The sequence below is a fragment of the Carica papaya genome, chromosome 4 (genome assembly GCF_054855325.1).
Source record: "Carica papaya isolate Zhongbai chromosome 4, ASM5485532v1, whole genome shotgun sequence".
Taxonomy (NCBI): Eukaryota; Viridiplantae; Streptophyta; class Magnoliopsida; order Brassicales; family Caricaceae; genus Carica; species Carica papaya.
In genome coordinates, this window is record NC_142312.1 from 22,112,898 (window position 1) to 22,126,350 (window position 13,453).

Genomic DNA, 13,453 nt, shown 5'->3' on the forward strand with positions numbered 1-13,453 from the left:
TAAGCATTAGAAATAGAAATCTTATATGGGTTTAAAAGAATCAAACTCATAGAAATTGGTGGCTCATTCCTTCGCTCGTAGGATGTATTCACAAACCATAAGAATTCTTTTCGAGATCGATTCGTTTATCACTATCTAATTCTTACTCATGTATTATTTTATGACTCTGTTAAAATTTTGTTTAAAAAAGTAAGTGACTATTTACACATTATTTAACCAATTTGCAAATTGTTTATGCAAGTGCTAATAAGTTTATGTTAGTATAGGTAAAAAATTCACAATTTTGTTCAAGAATTAATGTTGAGAGATATAAATAAATCAATATTGTGTTTGATTCACATACATTCTATATATATTTAATGTTTATATTTTAATAATTTAATATATAATTAATTGTAATTTACATATATTTTTGGAAACTAACCTTTGATTTCATAATAATACATTTATCTTCTCATTCTTCAAAATAAACTGTGAGAATAATAGACTTATTTATCTTATTTGACATAATTAAACTTGGATTAAGGTGTGTAATGGTGGTCTTGTAGCTCTTACAAAATTGGAATAGTGTTCGATTGTATACATACATATGTATGTGTGTGTGTGTGTGTGTGTGTATATATATATATATATCTATGCATGAGTAGCGGTGATGTGGGGCCCACGTAAGAGAAAAACGTGTAGGATCAGGTAGACAATTATGAATCAAACCAACGTGCACCCAATTATTTTATTATCTCTCTCACATGACTTTGCTTTTCAAATTTAGTCTCTTCCCACACGTTTTATATAATAAAGATTGTAATTATTGATTTAGCCAGGTAAATAATTTTTGGATTAAAATTTGATTAATTTGTTTGTTTATGTTATATAATAAAGTACCAAAGTCTTTACATCAATTATTTAGACCTGATTTTTGTTATTACCATTTCAAAAAGTAAAAATTTAAATATATGACTGTCAATGTGATAACGTATTCCTTGAATTAATCAGAAAAAAAAATTTAGTATTGATACAAAAATAATAATAATTTTATTAAAGTAAAAAATTGTAATTTAATATAGTCTTATACAATCTTTTAATATATTATTTTATGAGATTTACAAAATCCAACTAAATGTGTTGTAGAGTTTTAAAAATTAATAAACAAATTATCTTCCATATTTTTTTCTCAATTTGTTTTGTCTTTTGAGTTGAACTTATGTTTCTATTTTAGTAGTTGGGTACTAAATTTTGAACACTAAAAGTTTACCATTAAAACACAAAAGTTTCGTTATTCAATTTTATAATTTATAGAGCATATAAAACACCGATTATAAAATATTACCCTTGCTCTCTATTGTTGTGACAATAGTTTATAAAGTATCAATGCCCATATCATTCCTTTAAATCTTTTAATTATAAGACTATTTTTTACTAAGGATAAAGAAAAAATTATGCAAGCAAATAAGAGACAACTCACGCTAAGTTAAATGAGATCTCGTGGCCAACATGTAACTCAAACTCACATAAAAGACCACAAGGAAATTCATGGCAATATAAGAGATTACATGGAGGCTCACAACCTAAAGAGGAAGCATATTGAAGCCCATAGCTTTATGAGTTCAAAAGGCCACAATTTAGGTCTCATAAGGCATGGAAATCACAGCTTGGTCCATTTAAGTGAAGAAAAAAAAGATCCAATTCAAGTTCAACAAAATCCATATGGAGACAAGTTTATGATGAGCCCACTTCAAGCTGCATTTGGGATTTATGGATGGAAAATCACAAAGAGTATGAACCAATAAAGTTTACATCAGGGGTTAATCCATGAAAAAGAGAGCCATGGGCCAAACTCTGAAGGCCTCAAGAGGGGAAAACTGGGCTCACCACGTTAAGGAAGGAATTGGCTCTAAAGTGTCCAAAAATCCTAGAAACTCGAGCAATAGAGAATCCTATACGTTATGGACTTGTGGAGAGCTATTTTTCAATTGTTTTATCATAAAAAACTAGCCTTAAGGTGTCTTAAAGGTTAAGGACACTCAGTCAAATGATAGACATCAAGAATCATCAAAATATTATACTCCTGCCCAAATTATCTCCTTGCCATACACTTCTCTTATCATGGATAGCTTGGATGGAATTGTAAAATATATTAAACACATGGAGGATTAAAAATTCTTATCTTATAATGGTATGGTAGATTCACTCATCATAATTCATCTAAAAAAGAGTCCTATAAGTATAGCATTCTAGCTAACAAGTATCATACAAAGTTTACACTCAATTAGCTATCAAAAGGAGTTTTTGATTCCTTGGACTCTCAAGTTAGCTTATATAGTTTACAAGTGGAAGTCATCCACTCTTCTTGGAAGAGTAATAACTGAACACTTCTCTTTTCTAAGATATATTGATCATGCGAATAATAAGAGTCCCAAAATCTTGGACATTTAATTGTTCATTTTTTCACAATATTTTCTGAACACAACTCTCTTCATAAATGGTTTTTAACTTTAAATAAATCGCACAAGGATTTAAAAATCCTTATCCTACAAATTATGATCAGGTTTCACATCAAAATTGAGAGTCTTTATCAATTTAAAGTCTTTACCAAGATAGGAAAAGAAGAATCCTATTACTACAAGGCATGACCGGGATTAGACTTTTCTTCACTCCATGGACAAATTCAACTATAGAAAATCAAGGATACGAATCTTTATCCCGCAAGGTCAAGGCTGGATTTTTGTTTATCTTCAAGGCCGAGAATCTCATCCAAATAAGTGACATTGTTAAGCACTCAACATCAAAGATAAAGATCAAATATCATGACTAGCCACATATATACCATAAAAAATGTCATAATTTATCTTATATTATTATTATTTTAAGGAGTCCTTGTAATTTTAAAGATATGTATTTAGTAGTTCAATTTCTATTATAGTTCTAATGACCTATATCTATAAGTAGGCCATCATTATAATCATTCAATTCAAAATTTAAGTTAAAGTTTGAGATAAATAAAATTAAAGTTTTTTAGCTTTGGATTAGTCGTTGGATAAGTTGCTCTTTAGGGAGGTCTCTTCAATCTTTTTTTGAGTGGACATGTGATGTTTTTATTAATTTTGTTTGAGTTAATTTTAACTTATCAAGATATTTTTTGTGGCATTCTAATCAATTCATTTATCGCTATTACCTTAGTTTACAGTTATAGGCTAATTGTGGATTAAATAAAAATGGTTTATTTAGGAATTTAAGTTTTGCATGCTAAATTGTATGTGTGAATTTTAGATTACACTTATTGATCCTGGGTTCCGCATCACAAAACACTGTTTGAAGTAGACTTATTAAGGTACACCATCAAGGTCTCCCAACTATCTAACAAAGAACTCAAAATAATAATATCTGCATTTCATCATCTAGAGTTATTTTTATGGTGCTCAATTGATTTACTAAGTCTTGAAATTTACTCAAGTATTCTGCTATTGATCATCAATCTCATAACTTTCTGATAATAAAAACCTTATTCTAAGCACTTTCATGTGTATATACTTTCTAATTTCTTTGAAAAAACCTATACATTAGCTTTTTTACTTATGTAATGGTAGACAATGATATCCACTAATTGTCGGATAGTTCTTACAGTTTTTTTGTGCATTTTCTCCCACTCATCTTCTGACCTTCCAGTTGGTTTTACAGTTCTTAGTTTAATTAGATCACATAAATCCTTGTAATAAATAATGCCCTTCATCTTTGACTTCAAAATGAAAAAATTGAAGCAAAAAAATTTGTCATTTTACCTATCAATTTTTCCATCCTAATTTACATAATTAATCTCATACAACAAATCAATCAAGCTTTAATATCACTTGTTAAGTCTCAATCACAAAATATAATTAGTTGTGTAAATTAAAATAATGACCAAATTATTTCATAGGGTCCAATAATAATACAAAACTAATCAATGCACAACAAAATAAAATAATAGTAAGTAAAAACACAATTGTAAAAGAAAATAAAAATGACATGATTTTTTATGAAAACCCCTCCAGTGTATAGGAAAAAATCACATGTCAAACTCTGAGTCAAATTGATTATATCTGAAAATAATTATAAGGTAATCCATCGAGAATAAAACTAAGAGAAGAAAAAGATAAAACCTTTTTCCCTTCCTGTGCATGTGAAGAGAGAGGGAACCAAAAGAAAAAAATTGTCTCTTTCTTTTCTTCTTTTTAGAGGTAGCCTCGTTTGAGAGTGTGTGAAAAAATAAAAAAAAACCCAACTCTTTTTTTTTCTCTCTATTTCGACAACTTTTCCTTCTTTGTTTTCACTATCTATTTCTTTACACAACTTTCTCTCTCAGTTTTCACACGACAACCCTTTTTCTCTTGCTTCTTCATAATTTTGATCTTTTTCCTTTTATATGTGAGTGAAGCTATTTGGATCGGCTTCTCTTCACTAAAAATCCTCCAAGTATCGCATGTTCTTATCTATTCCCTACATTGAAATCCTGTGGCATTATCTTCATCCCCACACTGAAAATTCTTCAGAAAACTTAAGCTTATCTTCTCCATGAGCTATGTACGTCTCCTTTTTTTTTCTTTATCTTTATCTTTATCTTCCTTTTAACAGACTAGAATCAACATAATCCCTTTAATGATGGTACCCACGATTCATTTTAGATTTGGGTCATATTTCCATTCCCCACCATAGGCTCTTTTTTTTAGTGAGGACTCTTATTTTAAGCTGGCCATTCTAAAAGAGGAAACATTTTTTTTTCTATATGAGGAATTCAAATGTGCTTAAACATTTGGAACAAATTAGCCTAGTCAAGGGCTTGTTTACTTCTTCAAGCAATTGTCAAGCAAATTTTCTTGCTAAGGCAATATTTAAGTCTTGGAGATTCTGAAAGGCCAACAATTTCTCTCTAGGCAAATATAATTTAGATCTTAGGGCAAATCCTCTCCTCAAGCTTTCTTTAAAATTCCATTAAAATTTTCTAAGTTTGTTTAGATCCTCACATGATTTTTAAGGGATCACAAATGTTGACTTAGTATATGTTGGGAGATAGTTTACAACATATTTTTATTAAGACTGCCATTCAAATGTGAGATAAAAGTTTTACTTTCCATCTTGCTAATTTGGTCTTGAATTTTCCATATGCTCCTTGAAGCTTTTGTTAGTAGTCCTTCCCAAAACTAATGTAAGTTTCAAATATTTTAATTTTTCTATTATAGCTTTTGGACCTGCAAGATTTCTCAACTTAGTATGCTTATTTCCTATTATATTGTCGTTGAATAATATTGATAACTTTTCTTTACTAAATTTTTGTTTGGACCATTAACTATAGAGCTCTAAATAGTCAAAGAAAAATTCGATTATTTTTTTTTTACTTGAAAAAAATAAATAAGTCACTAGCAAGTTAAAAATGATTGGTAGAAGGAACATTTTGGCCATTTTGATCCCATGAATAAGGCCATCATTTTAAGCTTTATTGGCAATCTCGATAATGTATGAGTATAGGGAATAAATCAATATGAGGATAGAAGATCTCCTTATCTTATATTGCATTATGAATTTTCTCTTTTAGAAGTAAATTTATCGATAAAAAATTGAATGGATATTATAGAGATCACAATTAAAATCTATGGATTTTCTGAATGTTTTTTTCCTATAATATCTCAATTTTATCATAGCTAATTTTTATTTTTTTTAATTATTATTTTTTATCTTTTAAAAAATTATAATTTATTATTATTATTCGAGTTAAAAAAAAAAAGAGAGAAAATGAAGAAAATAGACCCCAAAAAAAAAACAAATAAAAGAGAAGGAAATTAAAGAAAAAATGAAAAGAATAAAAAAGAGAAATTTTGTCTTCTAAATTAATTCACCCGAACCTACTTTTTCCTCCTTTTTTTACTACTTATTGAAACCCATTAAAGTTCATTGTTTGTATACATATAAAAATTTTGGAGATCAATATTAATTTGAATTCTTTAAAACCAATATTTTCGACATTACAAATCATCCTTTGTTAACAATGTCTTTAAATAAAAAAAATGCAAAAAGAAAATCTAGATGACTACTACTAAATCATGTGCCTAACTAAATTCCGGCCCACCACGATGATTGATCAAAAACTCATCTCCACCGTTGGATACGCCAAAAATTGAGCTTTGACCAACAAACTGTTGCTGCGCTGCCTGCAGCTCCTTTTGCCTCCTCAGCTCCATCACCCTCCTATGCGAGTTTGAATGCTTGGTCGACACAAACGTGGGGCTTGCAGCGGGTCGGTACTCGGGTACTAAACGACCCGACTTGTACCGCACTCCGCACGCATTGCATAGTGTCTTCGGACCCATCGGCCCGGTTCGCCACTGAGGGGTCGACTCCGCCGCGCAATGTAGGCATTTCCGCGCCGGCGTATCCGGGTTCGGCCTTTCCCTGTTCTTAATCGGCGTCGTTTTGGAGTGGAGGATGAGAAGACGTGTGGACCAGTCGCACGGGGCAACCCGGGACCGCTTGGATCGGGTCTTTCCCGGCAGAGGTGTCTCCGGACTGAAACTTGTGCAGTTGAAGGAGGAAGAAGACGAATCAGGTGTCGGAGGCTTGGAACCAGATAAAATATGAAGATTGTTCAGATTTTGCTCCGTTGAGAACGAGTCTTCAATGAAATTTGAGAACCATTCAAGCTCCGCCATTTCATCATCCTGTTAGATTGCAATAATTTCATAATTTTATTATGAATTTTGATTTCTAACACCGATATCTCGAATTCATTTATATAAAATTATATTAATTACCGGAACGCAGACTAGGGCGGCGGAGAAATGGGAGTCATCGCCGACGCTGCGGTGGCCGAAGCTTGAGGAGTGATCATCGGCGGTAACGGAGAAGGAGGAATCGGAGATGTCAACGGCGGAGACAGTGGAGGTGACGGTTGAATTGCCAGTGACATTGTCGAAGAAGCCGTCAGTTAGTATCATATCATTAGAAAAATCGAGAAGGTCATCAATGGTGAAATTCTCGCAGTTTTTTTGATCGGGAACCCTGTTCTCCGACGAGAATCCCCGGGTTGCTGCTCCGTAGTAGCCGCCGGCCAAGAATCCGGGTGCCTCCATGTACAGAAAATAAGGTAGAGACTTGCTTTGATAACGTAACAGAGTGTTTGGTTGTAGAGAGAGAAAATTGCAGAGAATCAATGGAGATGGAGAGTGAGTGAGAGAGAAGGAAAGGGAAAGGTTGGGTTATGAGGAGGAAAGGCAGGGGTTAAATTGTAAATAAGGGAAGTTAGAGGCATCGTTTTAATATCAGGAAAGTAAGTAACTTAGCAAGTAATCAAATTAATAAAAAAAATGGAAGTGTTTTTATGATTTTTTTTTAATTAAAAAAATTGGAGAACATATTTTCAATTTATTTTATTTTATTTTAAATCAACTTGGTTTTGTGAAGTAAATGAGTTGGCAATTATGTTGTTTTGACCCTAAAGTGGAAGAAATTAGGCAATTAAATTTTGGCCCTTTTAAAGCTGTGAATTACAAGCTTTTGATTAAAAAATTAAAATCAATTTAATTTAAAAAAATAGCTCTTCACTTTATAAAATTTTTGTTTTGATTCTTAATTTTTGTTTGAGTTCAAAATTTTTGAATTTGTACTAAACAAAAATAATTAATATATTTAAAAATATGAAACTTTTAATAAATTAAAATTTATGCAATTCTTTTACCATTTTAGAGATAAAAGTATGTATATAAACATTTAATTTCAAAAAATAAAAAATAGTAGTACAAATTAATATGCACAAAATACATAGTCAATTTGAAACAAAAAAAGCAAACCAAAATAAAATTATTGGTTTTCTTCGACTTTGTTAAAAATTTTTAAAAGTCAACACTATAATAAAAAAATAATTAGTAATAGTCAGAAACCGTTATTATGATATCGTATTTTATTAGTATACCCCACTGAAAACTATACATATAATTTCTTATTTTATTAGATTTATATGATTTATATTAATGATAAAAATGATTATGAGGATAGCTTTTTGGGTGTATAGGTAGGAAAACTTGGTATTAGTATAATTCATGACTTGTACTGTAAAGGCCCGGAACCTTAAAGGAAATGAATTTATAATTTAAATACGGAAGCGAATAATAGAGTTAGGGTTTACATTCCTTAAACAATAATTTAGAATACTCAATAGAGATACAGAAATGTCCATTCTAAAAGTCAAACAGTAATTTAAAAAAATAAATAAATAAGCATTGTAGGATAACTTTCATTGGCAGTTGAAGGGAGTTCAGATGGTGAATTACTCACAACTCTCTTGTTGATCGGGATCTGGATCCTGTTCTTCTTGATATAAAATTATTAATAAAATGGTGAGCTACACTAACCTAGTAAGAATATAACACTAATCACATATACGAAAAATTGAAGATTGATAAAAATCAGAAAAACAACTAATAGACCCCTTACTTTAATTAAATACATCTAACATAAAGACATTTGTTTGATACACACCGTTACGAGTTTTTCAAAAACAACCTATAAAGACTCATATCTATACCACTTTTTATTGTCACATATAAGGGAATAAGTGACATCAATTTTCCTTTTTTACTTGCTTACTGGTACCCTAGGGGGTCCATAGGAATGTTCCTCTACTCATGAACTCAATATTTAATTTTAACAATTAACTGGTCATCCCCTTACCCCGCTTAGTAATTGGAACCAAACATTCCATCACTTCGATACCCTGTTCCATATGAGGGTGAACTATATCTCCCAAACATTTTCAGTATGGGACTTTCCAGCCCTATCTGATTAAGGTGACGTTCACAGTAGGGTTCCCTATGTACCAGGCTCATCCGCCCTTTTCCTAGGTACCTAGTAAGTCTTTCACATAAAGATTTTAATCAAGCAAAACAACCAACAAATGCAAACAAATATCTCATATTATATTTACAGATCAATTAGACGATATTTATGCGAACGATATAACTTATCATAACAAGGGATCGAGTAACCAGATAATTGAATAAACTAGATAAATCGATAAAACAATTGAAATTATAAATTAAAAACATGCACAATATGATAACAAGCAAGTAGGACAATACAAGAAAAATAAATAGGATATAAAAACAATTGTGAACTAACCGATCCGGCTCTACTAGTGACTTGTAATTATTTTAAAGATTTTTTAATTTTTCACAAAAACACAGAATTAGACATCGTTAAGCTTCAATTTACCATAAGGAAGAATAGGGTGAGGAATCCTCACCTGGATCAGTGTTTCGAGATGTCGCACTATCTACCATGCCTCCTAACGGGTACCGGCCTTCCTAAATTTTTTCTCCAGAATCCAAAATATTCGTCACGTACCTAAAAATACCTCAAAAATCTAAAATCGGTACCCAAAACTCTTTCCAACCAATTTTAGGGTTCCAACATGGTGGTAGCAGTTTGCCTCGACCTGGCCGATTTTGGTTAGTTTTAACAAGTTTTGGCCAGTTTTATACGTATCCCTATGGAAAAATACGTTAGGAGGCATCGGTTGGCCAAAAAATCACAGAAAATTCTAACCTACCAATGGGGGGGGTCTCTAGGTGCAGTGGCTCCGATGGTCCTCCTTCGCGGCTGGGGTTCCTTCTTGGCTAACCTGCACAAAAAAGACAGTAAACAAAATGATTAAAAAATTGCATGAAATGGGAAGCAAGAAGGGGCTCAACAGAGGGATTTTAGGGTTTCCGCAGTCGCGGCTCTACCGGGTTTTGCCCGCAGTTTTCAGTTTACCCACTGTCCCTCTTACTTCGATTTAGCCACAGGGATGCTTATAATTGAATTTCGAGTGGATAGGGAAAAATTTTACCTTTTTTAGTAGTCAGCGATGGCTCTAGTGCAGCAGGATTTGGCAGTCGGGCTCCTTCTTTGGTGTCTGGTTCTTCTTCTCTGGCGGGGCTGGTGGCTAGGGTTTGGGTTCTCCTGCGACGTGAGGTATTTATACCCATCCGACATCGATCTAGACCGTTCATCGTGATTGGTCTCATCCGTTCGATCACCCTAAGGAGGAAACAAATTTGGGCTGTTAATCACGATTGATCTCATCTATCCAATTGTGCCTAAAGAGAGAATGAATCTGAGCCGTTCACGACGCGAGATCGAACCTGGACCGTTGTGGACACGCGAATTGCCCGCGTGGCGTCCTGGATGGCACCGACGTTAGTGTATTTTGACACGTGGTGTGCTCCAGTTCGTCGGGGCTGCTGACTGGGTCATTCCACGTGGCCAAATTTTATCTTTTTGTACTTTGACCCCCTATTTCTAATTTTTCTTTCAAAAACACATTCCAAACTCAAAGTTTTACCCATTTTCTCCAAAATTATTTTTAATATCGTCTGTAATTCATTTTTTTCTCAAAATTTCAATTAAATAAAAATAACATAAATTAAACAATTATTTTAATAAAATATTTTAATAAGAAAAAATTATCCTAGGTCACTTTTTTTGGGTTTGGGTATTACAACTCTTCCCTTTTAAAAAATTTGGTCCCTCAAATTGGTCACTCTCTCACTCAATCGAACAGTGGGGGTACTGAGTGCTGAAGCTTGATTCCAATTTCCAAGTGGCATATTCCTATGTATATTTCTGCCATAGGACCTTAATAAAAAGAACTTCTCAATTATATAGTACTCTCTCTTTCGGTCTACAATGCCTATCGGCACCTCTTTATAGGATCGATCATCCCAAAGTGAAAGGGGCTCGTGAGACAGGATGTGTGAGGGGTCCGATTTGTACTTGCATAGCATGGATACGTGGAATAGATTTTGAACCGTGGATAGCTATGGAGGTAGTTCCAATCTGTAAGTGATCGTACCAATTCGGTCTAAGATCTCAAATGACCCAATGAACCGAGAATTTAATTTTTTCCTCTTGTCAAACCTATTGATCTCCTTGAAATAGGTGACCTTAAGAAGTACTGAATCACCTTTTTCAAATTATAAGTCCCTCCTATGGGTGTCTGTATAACTCTTTTGTCTACTCTGAGCTGTCTGGATGTTCTTCATGATCTTAACTACTTTGGTTGTAATCTCCTCCACAAGATCTAGGCCAAATAATTTTCTATCACCCACCTTTTCCTAACAGATCGGTGACTTACAGGGGCGACAATACAATGTCTCGTACGAGGTTATGCCGATACTTGTTTAGTAACTATTATTGTAGACGAACTCTATCAAAGGTAGATGATCATTCCAATGGCCCTCAAAGTCTAGAACACAAGGTTGGAGTATATCCTCCAATGTGCGAATCATCCTCTCTGATTGTCTATCGGTTTGAGGGTGGAATGCAGTACTAATGGATAGTTTCATTCTCGTGGCTTGCTGAAAACTAGACTAAAACTGAGAAGTGAACCTGGAGTCTCTGTTAGATTCCACTATCATTGAAACTCCATGTAACCTGACTATCTCCCAGATATACATTCTTGTTAACTTGTCTGAGGCGTTGGTTATCTTAATAGCCAAGAAGTGAGAAGACTTGGTGAGCTTGTCGATAATTACCCAAGTAGCATCATGTCTTGAGCATGCCTTAGGTAACCTTGTCACGAAATCTAGTGTGATATGTTCCCACTTATACTTCGGGATCGGTAATTGCTGAAGTAGCCCATTTGGGCGTTGATGCTCTATCTTAACCTGTTGACATACTAGACACTTAAAGACAAATTCGGCTACCTCTCTTTTCATCTCATTCCACCAAAATCGGAGTCGCATACTCTGATACATTTTAGTACTTTCAAGATACATGGCGAACTTTGAGCTATAAGTCTCTGTCATGATGTCATTTTTCAATTCACTATCACTTGGAATACATACCATGTCCTGAAATCTGAGTAGCCCATTGGAATACATACTATGAGTCTCTGTCATGATGTCATTTTTCAATTCACTATCACTTGGAATACATACCATGTCTTGAAATTTGAGTAGCCCATTGGTAGAAACTCAGAATTCTAAATTTATTCCCTGTTCTGCATCTTTCCTGAGAGCTGTTAGGGTGGAATCGGTGGATTGGCATTCTTTTATTCTCTGGATCAATTCGGGTTGAACAGTCAAGTGGGCCAAGTATGTAACTCTCTTCAAGTCCTGAAGTCGTATCTATTGTGTGACTCCTGTTACCCTGCATTCAGAAACCATTAGCTGAGTTAATATACATGCACTTTTTCTGCTGAGCGCGTTGGCTACCACATTATCCTTGCTCGGGTGATACAAAATGTTACAATCGTAGTCATTAAGGAGATTTATCTAATGCCTTTGACGTATGTTGAGATCCTTCTGAGTGAATATGTAATTCAAGCTCTTATGGTCAGTAAAAATCTCAAAAGTCTCTCCATACAGGTAGTGGCGCCAAAGTTTTATGGCGTAGATAATAACGACAAGTTCTAAGTCGTGGGTGTGATAGTTTTTTTCATAACTCTTCATCTGCCTAGACCCATGCACTATGACCTTCTCATGCTACATTAGAATACAACCCAACTCTAGGTAGGAGGTATCACTATAAACTGTATATCCATCTGTCCAACTCGGTAAAGCTAACACGAGTGCTTCAATTAACCGCTTGAATTCTGTAAAGCTCATTTCGCAGTTCTCGTTCCACTCAAATTTAACGTTCCCCTTTATGAGCCGGGTCAAATGAGTGGTTAAGTTAAAAAATCTTTCTAAAAACCTGTGGTAATAACCTGCCATTCCTAGAAAGCCAATTTCTCCTAACCAAACACTGCCTTAACTTTTTCGGGGTTCACTGATACTCCATCCCTTAATATGATGTGCCCTAGGAAGATAGCCTACTCGAGCTAGAACTCACACTTGCTCAATTTTGCATACAACATTTTCTTTCTGAGAACCTACAAAACCTGAGTCAGATAGTGAACATGTTCTTCTCTGTTTTATGAATAGACTACGATATTAGCAATAAACACAGTGACGAACTAATATAAGAATTGTCTAAAAACCATATTCATTAAGTTCATAAAAATGGCTGGTGCATTGGTTAATCCAAATGGCATTACTAGAAACTCATAGTGTCTGTACCTGGTCCTGAAGGTTGTCTTGGGAATGTTCTCTACCCTAATCTTTACCTGATGGTAATCCGAACATAAGTCTATTTTGGAGAAGATCTGGGCACTCTGCACCTGGTCTAAAAGTTATCGATGCTAGAGAGGGGGTAATTGTTCTTGATCGTGACCCTATTCAATCCCCTATAGTCAATACATAATCTTAATGTCTCACCTCATTTCCTTAAAAATTTGACTCTAGCACCCTATGGTGATACATTATGTCGGATGAATCCATTATCCTGCAATTTATTGATATGTTTTCTCAGCTCTTTCATTTCGACACGACTCATGCGGTAAGGGGCAACCGAGATGGCCTGGGTACCAGGCTGAAGATATATGGTGAGCTTAGCTTCTCTGTCC

General features: G+C 33.9%; 1 protein-coding gene across 1 annotated transcript; it reads right to left on the reverse strand.

The window, feature by feature from the left end:
• Positions 1-5,943: 5,943 nt before the first annotated feature.
• LOC110815956 (GATA transcription factor 4-like) lies at positions 5,944-7,223 on the reverse strand. Its single transcript, XM_022043943.2, has 2 exons — positions 6,780-7,223; positions 5,944-6,686 (listed from the first exon to the last, which is right to left on the reverse strand). The coding sequence occupies exons 1-2, from the start codon at positions 7,095-7,097 to the stop codon at positions 6,078-6,080; spliced, it is 927 nt and encodes a 308-aa protein (XP_021899635.1). The 5' UTR covers positions 7,098-7,223; the 3' UTR covers positions 5,944-6,077.
• Positions 7,224-13,453: the final 6,230 nt, after the last annotated feature.

Coding starts and splice junctions, on each gene's coding strand:
- LOC110815956 (XM_022043943.2), bottom strand. CDS start 7,097: ATGGAGGCACCCGGATTCTTGGCCGGCGGCTACTACGGAGCAGCAACC. Junction 6,687..6,779: donor CCGCCCTAGTCTGCGTTCCG/GTAATTAATATA, acceptor GCAATCTAACAG/GATGATGAAATGGCGGAGCT.